The sequence below is a fragment of the Erythrolamprus reginae genome, unplaced genomic scaffold, assembly GCF_031021105.1.
Source record: "Erythrolamprus reginae isolate rEryReg1 unplaced genomic scaffold, rEryReg1.hap1 scaffold_279, whole genome shotgun sequence".
Classification (NCBI taxonomy): domain Eukaryota; kingdom Metazoa; phylum Chordata; class Lepidosauria; order Squamata; family Dipsadidae; genus Erythrolamprus; species Erythrolamprus reginae.
This window is the reverse complement of record NW_027248645.1, coordinates 1-17,228: the sequence shown is the minus strand read 5'-3', so window position 1 is coordinate 17,228 and position 17,228 is coordinate 1. Positions and strand designations below refer to the sequence as shown.

The following is a 17,228-nucleotide window of genomic DNA, read 5'->3' as shown; positions in this document are numbered from 1 at the left end:
TTAGATTTGTTGCATAGGAGGTTTTCCTCTTGTTTGCTGTAGTAGTTCAGGCATTCTGCTTTTATTGGATTGCAAATGCTTTTATATAGGCTTTTGAAGTTGGAAACTTGTCCTTTTTTGTTTTTCCTCCAGAGATATTTTTTTCTTGTTTGTAATTTTCTTATTGAGATGGTGAGGTTATTTTTTTTGTTTATGGTACATGTTAGAGGTACATGAAGTCTGATGATAATTTTCATTTCGAGTAGGAATGTGTTGTAGTGATCATCAGTAGTGTAGCATTCAGAGAATAGAGTTTTCCAGTTTAATGTTGAGAGGTGGGCTTCAATGAGTTCGTAGTTCGCTTTTTTGAAATTGAATTTTGGTGTTGCATTATTTTGGTGGATCATAGTATGGCTTAGGTTGAGACTGAAGTTTATCATGCTGTGGTCGCTATTGGAAAATGGTTCTGTTATTTGTAAGCCATATATTGCACTTTTGCTGTTGCAGAAGATGAGATCCAGACAGTTATCAAGTCTGGTATTGTTAGTTACTAGTTGGTCGAGTCCCAGATAGGTGACAGTATTATATATAGTAGAATTGATAGGTTCCATGCTGCATTCATTTAAGGGCCAGTTAATGTGTGGTAGGTTGAGGTCTCTGAGGAAGATAATGAGGTATAAGCAGTTGGTTGCCCACGTTAGTAATGTGGATAATTTGTTAGCATGTTCGATGTCGTAATCCGGGGCTCTATAGCAGAGTAAGAAGCGAATTGTGATTTTTAGGGATAAATCACAGACAATAGTTTCGGGTACCGATAGATCCTGTGCAACTTTGAGGATTTTTAAGTTCAGTGATTTTTTGTAGAATATAGCTACTCTGCCTCCTCTGTGGGATTCACGGTCAAAGCGGAAAACATGGTAGGTTTTTTTTTTATACAGATTAAAGGATACAAACTTGTTCTGCCTGGCTCTATGGTAAGAGTCTCCCGAAACAAAGAAACAAAGCAGCCTTTTTGTATTGCAAAGAGCATTCGTCCCAAAACAACCTGATAGTCTGTACAATCCCCTTAATCAGTCTTTAAGTACTTAGCCAGCAGCTGTGAAGGAACGTCACAGCCCCACTTCTTCCATGAAGTGAAACACACATACTTTACTTTGCTTTCTTCAATTGGTCTCTTCGATGCATAATTCTGCGCATGCGTGAGTCTAACACTTCTTCATCCGAATCAACCGAAGATAATGGAGATTGGCTTCCTGGGCTGTGTGCCAAGCCCACCTCTTCCAAGTCACCCCCACCTTCTTCTTCGTCTGAGGAAACTGCACTACCTGACTCTGTTGGCAATAAAACAGGCCTATGACATGTTGATGTTTCCCCTGCATCCACCTCCACATTCCTTGGGGCAGGAGCTGGGCCAGAGCCAACCACAACAGTGTGTACTACAGACCACCAAACCAAACAGAAACAATGGACAGCCTTTTCAACAACCAACTGACACACATATGCAAAAAACAACAACACAGTAATAATGGGAGACTTTAACTACCCAGACAGATATTGGAAAAATAATTCCGCACCAAGCGAAAAATCAAACAAATTTCTGACATGCCTTGCAGACAACTTCATAGTCCAAAAAATAGAGGAAGGAACTAGAGGAGCAGCCACACTGGACCTAATTCTCACAAACAGAGAAGATGTTATTGTTGGGGTTGAAACAGATGGAGTGCTGGGTGAAAGTGACCACAACATTCTCAAATTCATATAATATCAACACAATCAACTAGACCCAACAACACCAAAATCCCAAATTTTGAAAAGCAGACTTCAATAAACTTAGAGAAAACTTGAGAGTGATCCCTTGGACAACAGTCCTAAAAGGCAAAACCATGCAAGAAGCTTGGGAAATCTTAAAAACCACGATCACAAAAGCCCAAAACAATGCTATCCCGATGAAAAAGAAACACCCAAAATCCAAAAAGAAACCAGTTTGGCTACACAAGGACCTAACAAACAAACTGAGTGGAAAAAAAAGACAAATACAAAAAATAGAAAGAAGGGCACATAACCAAGGCAGATTACCAACAAACAGCCAGAATCTTCAAAGAAAAAATCAGGACAGCAAAAGCCCAGTATGAACTAAGCCTAGCAACAAAGGTCCAAGACAATTAAAAAAAAGCTTCTTCCAACACATAAACACCCCCCAAAAAATCAAGGAAGCAATCGGTCCACTAGAAAGAGGAGGCGGCACAGAAGTAACGGACAATAAAGAGAAAGCTGCTCAACACCTTTTTTGCATCTGTTTTCATGCACAAAGAAGCAACAAAACAACGAGCTTGTATCACAGCTGCAGAAATCAAAATTTGAACAAAACACTACTTTAATAAAAATACAGTAAGAGACCACCTATTGGAACTCAATGAGTACAAATTGCCAGGACCAGATGGACTGCACCCCAGAGTCCTAAAGGAGCTTGCCGATGTCATCACTGAACCTCTATACCACATCTTTCAAAAATCCTGGACCACAGGAGACCTACCAGATGATTGAAAACGCGCCGACGTGGTCCCTATTTACAAAAAAGGCAAGTAAAACAACAAGATGGATTGAAAACTGGCTGACCAATCACACCCAGCGAGTAGCCCTCAATGGGACTAAGTCCACATGGAAAGAGGAAGGCAGCGGGGTACCACAGGGATCAGTCCTAGGCCCAGTACTCTTTAAGATATTTATCAACGACCTAGATGAGGGAATAGAGGCGGAATTAATTAAATTCACAGATGACACCAAGCTGGCAGGAGTGGCCAACACCCCAGAGGATAGGCACAGGATACAGAAAGATCTAGACAGATTTGTACAGGGGGCCGAAATGAACAAAATGAAGTTCAATGTAGATAAAAGTACAGGGGAAGGAGGGTTTGCTGCTTAATAATGTTCCCTTGTTCTGGCTCCGTGAGCTCAACCCAGAATACTGGTGATGAGTGTAATTCTGGCCCTAGGCTCAGGTTGCTGCTACTCAATGCCAGGTCAGTGGTAAATAAAGCTCTCCTCATCTGGGATTTAATCCTGGATGAGGAGGCCGACCTGGCATGTGTAACTGAAACCTGGCTGGGCCCGGAGGGAGGAGTTCCTCTCTCTGAAATTTGCCCAGCCGGGTTTCAGATATGGCATCAACCTCGACCCCAAGGAGGGGGGGGGATGAGTGGCTATAATAGCCAGGGAGAGCCTTTGCCTGCGTAGACTCGTTGCTCCAGAGATTGCGGGTTGCGAGTCCCTCCTGGTGAAGTTGGACTTAGGGGTTCAGGTGGGCTTGTTTCTCATGCACCCGCCTCCCAGCTGCATGGCAGAAGCCCTGCCTGTGCTACTCGAAGAGGTAGCCGGGCTGGTGGTGGGGTTCCCTAGACTTATTGTCTTGGGGGACTTCAACCTGCCGTCGCTCGGCAAATCCTCTGGACTGGCACAGGAGTTCATGGCCACCATGGCTGCCATGGACCTGATCCAAGTAGTACAGGGTCCGACTCACGAGCGGGGGCAAGCACCCAACATGGTATTCCTCTCTGGGCAACTGAGTAATGGTCTGAGACTAAGGGGCTTAGAAGTGTTGCCTTTGTCATGGTCACATCATTTTCTACTGCGGCTTGACTTTCTGGCTCCAATCCTCCCCCGCAGGGAGGCGGAACCGATTAAGTTGTTCCGCCCCAGGCGCCTGATGGATCCAGAAGGCTTTCAGAAGGCACTTGGGGTTATTCCAGATAAACTCTGCCACAGTTCGGCAGAGTCTCTGGCTGAGGCCTGGAACAAGGCTGTAGCGGAGGCCCTTGACCAAATTGCACCGCTGCGACCTCTCTGCGGCACTAGACCCCTTAGAGCTCCATGGTTCAACGAGGAGCTCCGGGAGTTGAAACGCCTAAAGAGACGTCTAGAAAAGTAATGGAGGAAGAGTAAGTCCGAATCCGATCGAACACTTGTAAGAGCTCATATTAAGACTTACAAAGTGGCGCTCAAGGCGGCAAGATGCGCGTATCATGCCACCTTGATTGCATCAGCGGAATCCCGCACGGCCGCTCTGTTTAGGGTAACCCGCTCCCTTCTTAATCAGGGGGGAGTGGGGGAGCCCTTGCAGAGTAGTGCCGAGGATTTAAACTCATTTTTCGCTGATAAAATCGCTCGGATCCGAGCGGACCTTGACTCCAATTGTAAAACAGAGTCGACTGAAAACGAGTCAGTCGAGGTGACGGGGGCTAAACGTCTTTGTCCATCTGTCTGGGGGGAGTTTGACTTGGTGACACCTGATGAAGTGGACAAGGCCATTGGAGCTGTGAGTTCCGCCACCTGTCTACTGGATCCATGTCCCTTTTGGTTGGTTAGTATTGGATTATTATTATATGCTGTTTTATTATTGCTGTTAGCCGCCCCGAGTCTCCGGAGAGGGGCGGCATACAAATCCAATAAATAAATAAATAAAATCCTGCACCTAGGCAAACCCCCCCCACACACACAATATGCATACAAATTGGGTGAAACCACACTCACCATAAGTGACTGTGAAAGGGATCTTGGAGTCTTGGTGGATAACCAGCTAAACATGAGCCAAGACCAGAGAGGTAATAATACCACTCTATAAGGCCTTGGTCAGACCGCACCTCGAGTATTGCATCCAGTTCTGGTCACCACACTTCAAAAGAGATATAGAGATTCTGGAAAGGGTGCAGAAAAGAGCAACTAAAATGATAAAAGGACTAAAGACCAGGCCATATGAGGAAACGTTGCTGGAATTGGGCATGGATAGTCTAGTAAAAAGAAGGGCTAGGGGGGACATGATAGCTGTATACAGGTACTTAAGAGGTTGCCACAGAGGGGAGGGGTTCACACTATTTTCCAGGGCACTAGAGGGCCAGACCAGGAACAACGGTTGGAAGCTGACCAAGGAAAGATTCAACCTGGAGATAAGGAAGAACTTCCTGACGGTGAGAGCGATCAACCAGTGGAATGGCCTGCCAGCGGAGGTTGTGAACTCACCAACTTTGGACATTTTCAAGAGGAGATTGGACTACCATTTGGCTGGGATGCTGTAGGATTTCCTGCTCAAGCAGGGGGTTGGATTGATGACCTGTAAGGTCCCTTTCAACTCTAATAATAAATAAAAATAAATGGTCTTCCTGGCTATAATAGCCACTGCCCCCCTTCCCTGGAATTATGGTTGGTGCCACACTTAAAACCTAGCTGGGCACATTTCAGAGAGAGGGATTCCTCCCTCTGGGCCCAGCCAGGTCTCAGTCACATATGCCAGGTCAGCCTCCTCATCCAAGAGTAAGTTCTGGGAAGCTTTATTTACAACCAACCTGGCTTTGAGCAACAACAGCCTGAGCTCAGGGTCTGGATTTCGCCTGTCACCTGTCCCCCAGGCTGAGCTCATGGTGCTGGAACAAGGGATCGCTTTTAAGAATGAGCTCTTGTTCCTTGAGAGTGGCCTACACCATGTCTCGTACCATATCTGCCTCTCCCCAGCAAAAACTGGTATATTTCACCCCTCTGTCACCCCAGAGATGGGCTCCCCCACTCCTCCCACCTCCAAAACACCAGACAATCTGGCCCTTCTATTCATCTCATTCATCTCAACCTTACTCTCCCTCCATTCATTCTCATTCATCCATTCCTAAATTAAACCCCCCATAATTAATTAAAAACAGCAATAATTAAACAATTAAGCTAAAAGTCTCCTCTAGTTAAAACTGGCCTAGAAACCCTGCCCAATTAAAATTATCTAAAAATTATCTAAATGTATGTACCCCAAAACACCATAAAGTCCTCGGAGATACAAATCCAATAAATAAATAAATAATAAATTAATTAAAACAATCATACACACCAATTTAAAACCCTTATAAAGTTTAAAACAGTTGTTTAAACTACAAGGTCAAAGATGTAAAAGTTAATGTAAAAGTTAGCTCTCTACCACGACCAGGGGATTTCCTGGTCCAGGAGGGCAATAATGATCTAAAAAGGTCTCTTTGTCAAAAATAGTCCTCCTTAGGGAGGGAATTGTCCTTTTCAAGTTGTTAAGTAGTTGGTAGATGGTAAGTAATATTCTAAGTCTGCTGTAATTCATGTAGGCTAGCTGATGAGGCCACAACAAGGCCAAAATAGATCTATCCTAGTCTCCCTTAATTTTCAAATTCAGCTAAAACAAGTTATATATGTGTGTGTTACACTACTAAAAATAATAAAGGGAACACTCAAATAACACATCCTAGATCTGAATGAATGAAATATTCTCACTGAATACTTTGTTCTGACAAAGTTAAATGTGCTGACAACAAAATGAAATTGATTGTTAATCGGTGTTGCTTCCTAAGTGGACAGTTTGATTTCACAGATTTACTTGGAGTTATATTCTGTTGTTTAAGTGTACCCTTTATTTTTTTGAGCAGTATATATATTCTATGTATTCTATATAATATATAGAGAGAGAATATATAGAACTGGAGGGTTCTCGATTTTCACGGGTTCAAACTTCTCGAAATGGCTATACCATGGTTTTTCAAAAAATATTAATTAAAAAAATACTCCACGGGTTTTTTTCTATACCACGGTTTTTCCCACCCGATGACGTCATACGTCATCACCAAGAGTCACTTCTCTCTCTCTTTCCTGTCATTCTCAGCTTCAATCATTTTCTCATTTCTCTTTTTTTCTCCCCTTTTTTCTATCATTTCTCTCTCTCTCTACCTTCCACTCTCTCCCCTCTTGCTCTCTCTCTCTCTCTTTCTCATTCTCTCTCTCCCTCTCTCCTTTCTATCTCACTCTGTCTGTTGCTCTCTCTCTGTGAGAACGCCTGCCCCGCCTCTCCTGCAGCCCCCTCGCTGACAGCTGGGATGAAAGCGCTCTCAGCTAAAGGACTGCGAGAGGGGCGGGGCGGGCATTCTCAAAGCGCTCAGAGTGACTAGTGGCCAAATGAAGAGAAGCCGTAGCCGCCAGCGCTACTGCAGGAGGACCCGTGCCCCAAGAAAGCCGGTGAGAGGGGCGGATAGGGCAGGCGGGGGGTAGCGGTGAGGGGGCCGGAGGCGCTGGAGAGGTGTGGGCGGCCGACATTCAAAACAATCTTTGCCGGCCTCCGCACTTTCGTTGCTCCCCGCCCCCAAATTCAAGCCCGGCTCCTTGTGCGGCCTTGAAAAAGGGTGCACGGGAGTAGTTTTTGGCTGTCCATAGCCAAAAATGGTGTTTTTACTTTCGCATCTCTATTTTGCGGAAATTCGACTTTCGCGGGCAGTCTGCGAATGCAACCCCTGAAAAAATCGAGGGATCACTGTATATAATTAAATATTCTGGAAATCTCCGACTATCTCAAGAAGTGTAAACTACTATTTTTCCTAAATCCAAAATTGTAATCCTGTACAAATCATTGACAATTTAGCAAATGAATTCAGTTTATTCAATTTAAACTTATTTAATGGAATATGAAATAACCATAAAATCATCATAATAATCATTATAATATATTTTTGAAATTCCTCTAAGAAGATAATATTTATCAGTCGGCAATTCTCGAAATTAAAGAACTACAAATATGTAATTTATTCAATAATAGTTATTCATTTTATAGTACTATACATTAATAGGGTTTACATTAATACATAAATTGGGTTCAAAATTATATGATTTTACTGTAAATAGTGCATTTTGGTTCCTTTTATTTATAATTGACTTGGAAATCTATTCTAAATCCAACATGTTTAGCATAAATGTGGAACAGATTTTAGCTTAAATCATCAGATTACTTGAGTTGATGCAGAAAGTAAATTATCAATTACTAGCTTTTGTGTTTTTATATTGAAAGCTTTGGAAAGCATGTTACTTCATAGTTACAAATAAAGGGGAGATTCTATGTAATGCTTTAATTGGTTCAATGCATAAATCTGTTTACAACCAATATGACACAGTTGTGTGTAGTATCAGGACACTTGAATCGCCCCCCTTTCCCCCTTTTTTATATTTAATGTAAAGCTCTGTGTTTTACTCATGTTTTGTAGTGCTTAAAGGATGAGCTAAATGATATGCATCCAAAGATAGACTCTGTTCGCAACCAGGCAGCTGACTTGATGACAAACCGTGGAGGTCACTGCAGGAAAGTAATAGAACCTAAACTGATAGAGCTCAACCAACGATTTACAATAGTATCAGAAAGAATTAAACATGAAAAGGTAAGAAAAATACCCCTGCAAAGAGAGTTATATTCTTGAAAATTGAACATTTTAAGTTCAAAATTCCAGAAAGGAATTTTCCAAATAAAAATCAGCAAGAATAAGAGGTTAGCTGCATCTCTGAGGGTTTTGTCTAAACGTGTGTGCTTATGAGTAATATTTATGGTCCTTCTATTTCAGGTACAAGTTTACCTCCTTACTTACATCTTTTGCTATCTATTTAAAAATAACTTAGTTAGAAAAGGCTGTGCATATTTAGAATAAGGAAACATATGCTATTATTCAAAAGGCTTTAATGTATTTGGAAAAAGCCGTTGTATGGCTTTTCTAAACTGTATGTTATTTTATAATAAACTTAGATTGATATTTCTGTGCAAAAAATTCTTGCTGTTTTGTTTCTGTGATGTAATCAATGTGCACATATGAACTAGAAACTGTTGTTATTACAGGTTTTATTTACACAAGATTGCTAAACCATTGTGGGAAAATCCATCCTGTAGCAATCTGTCTTTGTTTTTGTTTTGTTTTTCATTAGTAGATAACTTACCGTATATACTTGAGTGTAAGTCGAGATTTTCAGCACAAGAAATGTGCTGAAAAATCCAACCTTGACTTATACTAGAGTCACTGACTTTCACTGACCTGAAAACTGCCTTGCAGCATTTTCCAAAGCTTCACAGTTCTGATGTGAAAGGCAGGGAGGAAGGAAGCCTTCTGGCTCTGGCAACACCAGGTGTTTTTTTTTTTCTGCTCTTGCTACAGTCCAGCCGGCAACACCCCTCAGCTGCCTGATTGGCAGCAGGCTGAACAATTCACAGTTCCTCCTCTACACAGAAAGGAGGTACTGAGAGAGCTGTCTGATTGGCAATAGGCTGAACCAATCACAGCTCCTCCTCTACAGGAAGCACTGGGGGAAGGGGCAGGAGGGTTGAAGAGACTTTCAGAAGAAGGAACCAGGGCTTTCTTTTCTGATCAAGCCAGCAACAATATTTTACAAGTAAATAAAATGTACAAGTAAAATGTAAGTTACCCAGTTAAATTTGATTAATTTCTAGTAACAGGATATTTTGAAAGAAAATGTTGCTTCAAGTGGTGATAACTCTGTGTAATTAAACTTTTTCTTCCAACTATACTTATCCTACCCAAAAGGATTATTAATGCTGACTTGTTTAAAACAATACAAAGGTTAGGATAATATAATAGTATGAATTTTGTCATTAATCATTTGTTCTACATAATATGAATAGATTTACCTTTTTTTAAGAGTATGGTTTCTCCTTATGCAAGATAAATATCATGTAGAAGAAAGATTTTACAATTAATGATTGAGTAACCCCCAATTGTTATTTACTGATCTATTGAGATAGTAATGATTTTAACTTATGAAATATATTTTAAATGGAAAATCTGAATATTTATCATATGGAAGTTTGATTTAAGCAATTGTTTTGAAAGAATATATGAAATCCCAATTATTAAGAAAATTATAATGATATTGTAATGAAGATTACGATAACAGGTTTTAAGATTAAGATAACATTCCTAAAGATATTTTAAGAGGTTTTTGGAATTTAAAAAAAAAGAATGATTTTGGAAGGGGAGGAAAAAGGTGCAAGAAATAAAAAAAACATTTTGGAAGAAAAAGTTACATAATAATAATAATAATAATAATAATAATAACAACAACAACAACAACAACAACAACAACAACAACAACAGAGTTGGAAGGGACCTTGGAGGTCTTCTAGTCTAACCCCTTTGGACGCCGAACGCCAAACCCGAACTTCCGCGTTCGGCTTCAGGAGGCTCCTGGAAAGCCGCCCGGCTGTTTTAAAAGGTGACAGCCGGGCTGGGGGGCTTCCCAGCAACCTCCCGAACCCTGAACCTTTGCCGAACATCCGGGTTCAGGGTTCGGGGTGTTGCTGGGAAGCCCCCCAGCCCGGCGGTCACCATTTAAAACAGCCGGGGGGGCTTCCTAGCAGCCTCCCAAAGCCGAATCCGGATGTTCGGGTTTGGCGTTCGGCTTCGGGAGGCTGCTGGGAAGCCCCCCGGCTGTTTTAAAAGGTGACAGCCGGCGGCGGGGCTTCTTTCCGGGTTCGGGAGGCCACTTTGGGGTTTTGTCTGGGAGGGAGGGCAGGAGGTCCGGCGCTGGGGGAGGGAGTCAGGAAGGTCCTCCTGCTCTCCCCCCCAGCGAAAAACACAAAGACGGTCTGCCACCGCATGACAGGCAGGGCGGAGCAGCCTGGAGCAAAGGGAGTCTGAAACCGCCGGCGGCTTCAGCTTCCCATTGCTCCGCGGGCAGCGGCAGACCGCCTTTGTATTTTTGGCTTGGGGGGGGAAGCAGGAGGCGCAGGATCGGCGGGCATGGGGCGAGGCAGCAGGTCTGCATCCTGGGTGGGCAGGCGGCGGGCGAGGAGCCGCGGCCGAGCGGGCCAGCGAGGGTGCATCCAACTTGGGGCTGGCGGCGCCCGACGCAGCGGGGAACATCAGTGCAGGAGGCAGGAGAGGACCGGGCGAAGTGAGGAGAACCGCCGCTGTCGCCGCTCGGCCATGCCTCCTCGCCCGCTGCCCGCCCAGGATGCAGACCTGCTGCCTCGCCCTGCGCCTGCCGCCGGCCCGATCCTGCGTCTCTTGCTTCTGGGCTGGCTCCATTCTGTTCCCAGCCGGCCCGATTGAGGGGCCGGCGGGAGGAAAGCAAATACCTCTCTTCGTTGCGCTGCCTGGCTGGCAGCGGAAGATGTAACCGAGCCCACGGGGCCGGGCTCCATGGCCGGCAGGGAACAGAACGGAGCCTTCCACGGCGACTGCCTGCTTGGCTGGTAAGAGGGGGAGCCGAGCCCAGCCCCGTGGGCTTGGTTACATCTTCCGCTGCCAGCCAGGCCATGCTGGCAGAAGCACAACAAAGAGAGGCATTCGCTTTCCTCCCGCACACAGCCGTCTGACCGTGGGCTCCTTCCCGATCTCGGAGAGCTTCCTGGCTTTCGTCCTTGTTGCATTCGTGAGCTTTCATGCCCAGGAAGCTCTCTGAGATCGGGAAGCCACCCACGATCAGTCGGCTGCGGGCGGGAGGAAAGCGAATGCCACGGGGCTGGGCTCGGCTCCCCCCCTTACCAGCCCAGCAGGCAGCCGCCATGGAAGGCTCCATTCTGTTCCCTGCTGGCCCGATTGAGGGGCCGGCGGGAGGAAAGCGAATGCCTCTCTTCGTTGCGCTGCCTGGCTGGCAGCGGAAGATGTAACCGAGCCCACGGGGCTGGGCTCAGCTCCCCCTCTTACCAGCCCAGCAGGCAGCCGCCGTGGAAGGCTCTGTTCTGTTCCCTGCCGGCCACGGAGCCCGGCCCCTTGGGCTCGGTTACATCTTCCGCTGCCAGCCAGGTAGCGCAACGAAGAGAGGCATTCGCTTTCCTCTCGCCGGCCCCTCAATCGGGCCGGCAGGGAACAGAATGGAGCCAGCCCAGAAGCAAGAGGCGCAGGATCGGGCCGGCGGCAGGTGCAGGGCGAGGCAGCAGGTCTGCATCCTGGGCAGGCGGGTGGGCGGCGGGCGAGGAGGTGCGGCCAAGCGGCGACAGCGGCGGTTCTCCTTACTTCGGAGAGCTTCCTGGGCATGAAAGCTTGCGAATCCAACAAGAACGAAAGCCAGGAAGCTCTCCCTGGCGGAGACCGCCGGCCCCTCAATCGGGCCGGCAGGGAACAGAGCGGAGCCCACATGGCTGTGCTCCGTGACGGGGACCACTGGCCTGCCTAGCGGGCTGGGAGGGAGGCGAAATACGGGAGGAGGAGGAAGAGGAGGAGGAGGGAGGAAGGAGAGAGAGAGAGAGGGAAGCCGCCCGGCTGTTTTAAAAGGTGACAGCCGGCCGGCAGCGTTTTTTTTGCGGGTTTTTTTGTTGTTGCACGGATTAATTGACTTTACATTGTTTCCTATGGGAAACAATGTTTCGTCTTACGAACCTTTCGTCTTACGAACCTCCCCCTGGAACCAATTAAGTTCGTATCTTGAGGTTCTACTGTATTTGCTTTATTGATATAGATATTGATAAATTAACAAATAATTTCCCATTATTAACATGTTGTGCAAATTTGGCTTTTTATTAATATGGCATATTGCCTGGGTAATTGCTTAATTGTCTGGATTGATTTGGTTTGGTAATATAAATGAGATTTAAAGGTGCAAGCTTATCAGATTCTACTGGCATTACTACATATATGGTAGTTAGTGAAATAAATGAATAGACAATTAATTTAGCAGTTGAAGCAAGGCATATATGCTTATGATATAAATATCCTTAATAAAAACTGTGAAGAAAAACTAATAAATGTCCATTCTTTTTCTTCTTTCCCATTTTCCAACCTTTAACCCCTTCATTTCTTTGAAGGAATTGGAGCAGTTTAACTTTGACATACAAAAATTGCTTGAACTACTGGAGACTGAAATTCAGCAGGGGCTGAATCTGAAAGAAGACGACTTCAATAAAGATATGGTAAATTGGTTGTGATAGAAGTATGAATGAACTAGAAATGGAAAAGGAAAAAATATTAAAGCAGAAATTAGGAACATCTGCATTTGCGTTTAATACCAGACAGTTTACAAACTTCAGCAGTCTTAAATGTTATAAAACTATATATGACATTTATACATGGCACAATTATATTTCAGCAATAATTTCAATATTACAATACAGTGGAACCCCGACATAAGAGCTGCTCTACTTAAGAGCAACTCGAGATAAGAGCTGGGAGGGGAGAGATATTTTTGTTCTACTTACAAGCCCAAATTCGAGATACAAGCGCCAAGGAGCTGTCTCCTGAAGCCAAACGCTAACTTCCGCGTTCGGCTTCAGGAGACAGCTGCGAAGCGGCGCGCGTGTTTTAAAAGGTTGCAGCCGGCCTGGGGGGCTCGGGGGGGTGCTTGCAGCTTTCTTTCTTGCTCTTTTTCTTTCTCTCTTTTACCTTCCCTTCCTCTATTTCTTCTTTTCTTTCTCCTTCCCACCTTCTTCCCTCCCTCCCTCCCTTCACTCATTCCTCTCTTACTCTCCCCTTTCATAAGTTTCCTTGCTTCCTTCCTCTGTTCCTGTCCCTTCCCCCTTTCTTTCTTTCTTTCTTTCTTTCTTTCTTGCTCTTTTTCTTTCTCTCTTTTACCTTCCCTTCCTCTATTTCTTCTTTTCTTTCTCCTTCCCACCTTCTTCCCTCCCTCCCTTCACTCATTCCTCTCTTACTCTCCCCTTTCATAAGTTTCCTTGCTTCCTTCCTCTGTTCCTGTCCCTTCCCCCTTTCTTTCTTTCTTTCTTTCTTTCTTTCTTTCTTTCTTTCTTTCTTGCTCTTTTTCTTTCTCTCTTTTACCTTCCCTTCCTCTATTTCTTCTTTTCTTTCTCCTTCCCACCTTCTTCCCTCCCTCCCTCCCTTCACTCATTCCTCTCTTACTCTCCCCTTTCATAAGTTTCCTTGCTTCCTTCCTCTGTTCCTGTCCCTTCCCTCTTTCCTTCCTTCCTTCCCACCCTCCGTCCATTCATTCACCCATTCCTCTCTTGATCGCTTAAAGCCGGTCCCTGGTGCAAAAAGGGTTGGGGACCTCTGTCCTACAGGATTGGGTGGCAGAGAAGTTGAACATATGTAAATTTAAAAGTTTAAGAAAGTTTACAAGTTAAGTGAAAGAAACTTCATTATTCATTTATATGTACATGTACATTTCTTCATTAAAAACATGTCTTTCTGCATAATTTAGACTAACTTTGTGAGTTTTTTGAGGGCTGGAACCAATTAAAATTATTTACATTAATTCCTATGGGGAAAAGTCGTTCGAGATAAGAGCTGCTCGACTTAAGAGCCCAGGTCCGGAACGAATTAAACTCGTATCTCGAGGTACCACTGTATTAAGAACATATGATTACTCTTTATAATCATCAGGAAATAGGTCTGGATTAGTGAAATATCCTATCTGGTATTTCAGAAAACACACCCACACCACATCTATACTCACACTTACATATACACAATCACATATACATTCCTCAAATCCGTACAACTGTTATAAATAAATGAATAAATAAATATAAGTATACATATAGACATATAAGTATACAAACATACAGTACATATAGACGTTATTTTCTTACATATGATTTAACACACATTTATACACACAGTTTGCTCCACTGATCTCTACCAATCTCTGCTTGCAGGTTGAGGATAACTATAAAATTTTCCTTCATAATCAATCCTCTGGTGTTGTTTTTAATTTGACCTAATAAAAGCACCAATTTGACCTAATAAAAGCACCAATCAGGAGAAGAGTATGCATATTAATTGGCTGAGGAGAAAATATTTCATTTACCCCATGTTAATGAACTCATTTCCTGGCAGGATATATTTTATTTTATGCAGCATAAGTTGTTATTTATAGATTTATCATGGGGGTATTATGAAACTTTTTATTTCTAGTATTCCTCAGTTTAAACAACAGTATCCTGTTCAGCTCAGTTTACCAGCTCAGCCTACCAGCATACCTTTTGCAGAGCTATCCTTTCAAAGTAGCAACCTCCAAAATAGATTTGCATGAGGGGCAATATGGATGCCTAAAAGTTTTTCAGACAGTTTTCATGTCTCTTGCAATAGCACTTGAATTTGTATTATGAATGTTAAAAGCCTTGGAGATCTGCACATTATAAAAATTTATACAGTAGATTCTAATCTGTAGTTCAATTTTGTTTATATTATATAGATAATTTTAAGTAATTTCATTAAATAATTATTTTTTAAAAAAAATATCTTTATTAAATTTCATAAAAAAGACAAACTAGACATACATACATTTAATTTGTACTTGGGGTTACAATTACCCCACTTATTTTTTAAAAAATCATTTTAATACAGAAAAAGAATATACTAATAATTTATAAAATCAACATAATTGTTTAAATGAAGGGGAGAAATTATATTTATGTAATTTAACCATTAATATCTTGAAAAAAAATAAACTATTCTAATACAATTACATACTTTCAATTTGCGTTTTTTATTTTTTTATTTTGTTTAACCATATGTAAACTTTATTCCATATGTTATAAAGATCTGATTCATCTTGATTGTTTAACCGCCTTGTCATCATGTCCATTTCGGCACATTCTATAATTTTTCTTATTACCTCATCTTCCTTGGGAATGTCTTCTCCCTTCCAATTTTGTGCATATACTATCCTAGCCGCAGTCAAAATATGAATTGTTCTGTAGTTGTTTTCGAAGCCTAGGCCATATCTATTCTTGTCCAAATTTTGTGGGGGTTCGAATAAAAAGTATACTGTATAGATAAAGGATGTCGTTCCCTCCAAATGTCTTTCAATAACAATTCTGACCTCATTTTCTGAAAAGTGGTTGGCAGAATTGTTTTCTTTTTCTTATCTTTTTTCTTGCCCGAATGATCCAATAATTTATTCGAAATTGCATTCAAATCGCCAATTATGATGATATTTTCAATATTTGCTCTCTACATGGGGCTACCTTTAAAGAGTATTCGGAAACTTCAGATTGTGCAGAATGCAGCTGCGAGAGCAATCATGGGCTTCTCTAAGTATGCTCATGTTACTCCAACACTCCGCAGTCTGCATTGGCTGCCGATCAGTTTCCGGTCACAATTCAAAGTGTTGGTTATGACCTATAAAGCCCTTCATGGCATCGGACCAGGATATCTGCGAGACCGCCTTCTGCCACACAAATCCCAGCGACCGGTTAGGTCCCACAGAGTTGGCCTTCTCCGGGTCCCGTCGACTAAACAATGTCGTCTGGCCAGACCCAGGGGAAGAGCCTTCTCTGTGGTGGCTCCGACCCTCTGGAACCAGCTCCCCCCAGAGATTAGGATTGCCCCCACCCTCCTTGCCTTTCGTAAACTCCTTAAAACCCACCTCTGCCGTCAGGCATGGGGGAATTGAAACATCTTCCCCTTGCCCATGTAGTTCTGGTGTATGATTCGATTGTGTGTTGTTTTTTATATATTGGAGTTTCTTTTTTGGATTTTTTAATCTAAAACTGTAATTTAGATTTTTAAATATTAGATTTGTTACTATGTACTGTTTTTTACCATTGTTGTGAGCCACCCCGAGTCTGCGGAGAGAGGCAGCATATAAATCCAATAAATCTAATCTAAATCTAATCTAATTTAATTTATTTATCTTTTTATTTATCTTTTTATATAATTTTTTATAAAATCCCATTTTGTTATCATTAAGTGCATAAATAGAAACAATGACAAGAGGTTTTGGATTTATATTCACTTGTACAATTAGTATTCTACCGTCCTGATCAGTATATAGTTGTTTGGAGTTTATTGAGTTTTCAATATACATTGCAATGCCTCTTTTTTTTGATCCGCTAAACTGGCGTACATATTTTCTATTTTTGGATTATGTAACAATTTTCTATTTGTTTTTTTAATATGAACTTTTTGTAATATCGCTATCTGTGCTTTTTGTTTTTTAAGTTTGGAAAATATCTGGTTTCTTTTTCTTGGTTCATTAAGTCCGTTTACATTTACAGAAAATATTTTCATATCTTCTGACATAGTTATTTGTAGTACTTCTTGGTATCTTTAGATTCGCATTGTGGTTGCTTCCTTCTTGCACTCATGGCTTCCTCTTTTTCCTGGCTGGTGTCACCCAACTCTTCTTCTCTCCTTATTGATACTTCCTTTGTTGGTTGCTCAAATTTTCGTATACCGCTTGTTCCATAAAATTCTCTGGCATCTTCTATATTGTGCAATTTCACTCTTTGTGTTTGCCAATACAAAGACAGGCCTTCTGGTATAAGCCAGCGGAAGGTTATATTTTCTTTAATTAGAATTTTGGTCAGAAAATAATATTCTCTTCTGCTTTCTTGTACTCTTCTTGGAACTTGCTTAAGTATTGTAATTTCTTTTCCTTTGTATTGCAGTTTTTCATTTCTTGTCCACTTCAAAATGTCATCTCTTATAGTATTCCTAACAAATTTGATGTGGACTTCTCTCGGTAAGTTGTGTCTTCAGACATAGCTTGTTTGCACTCTATAAAGTTCATAAATTTCTTTTATTAGTTCC

The 17,228-nt window shown here is 42.4% G+C and overlaps 1 protein-coding gene across 1 annotated transcript in view; it reads left to right on the top strand.

Moving 5' to 3' along the window:
• LOC139156103 (dystrophin-like) overlaps positions 1-17,160 on the top strand; it is a gene marked incomplete at both ends in the record, with an annotated part of 55,243 nt that extends 38,083 nt beyond the window's left edge. Inside the window, 3 exons of the mRNA XM_070731418.1 lie at positions 8,004-8,174; positions 12,545-12,649; positions 17,087-17,160. Of these exons, the coding sequence (XP_070587519.1) occupies positions 8,004-8,174; positions 12,545-12,649; positions 17,087-17,160 (350 nt within the window). The remainder of the gene's footprint in view (positions 1-8,003; positions 8,175-12,544; positions 12,650-17,086) is intronic.
• Between the last annotated feature and the right edge of the window lie 68 nt (positions 17,161-17,228).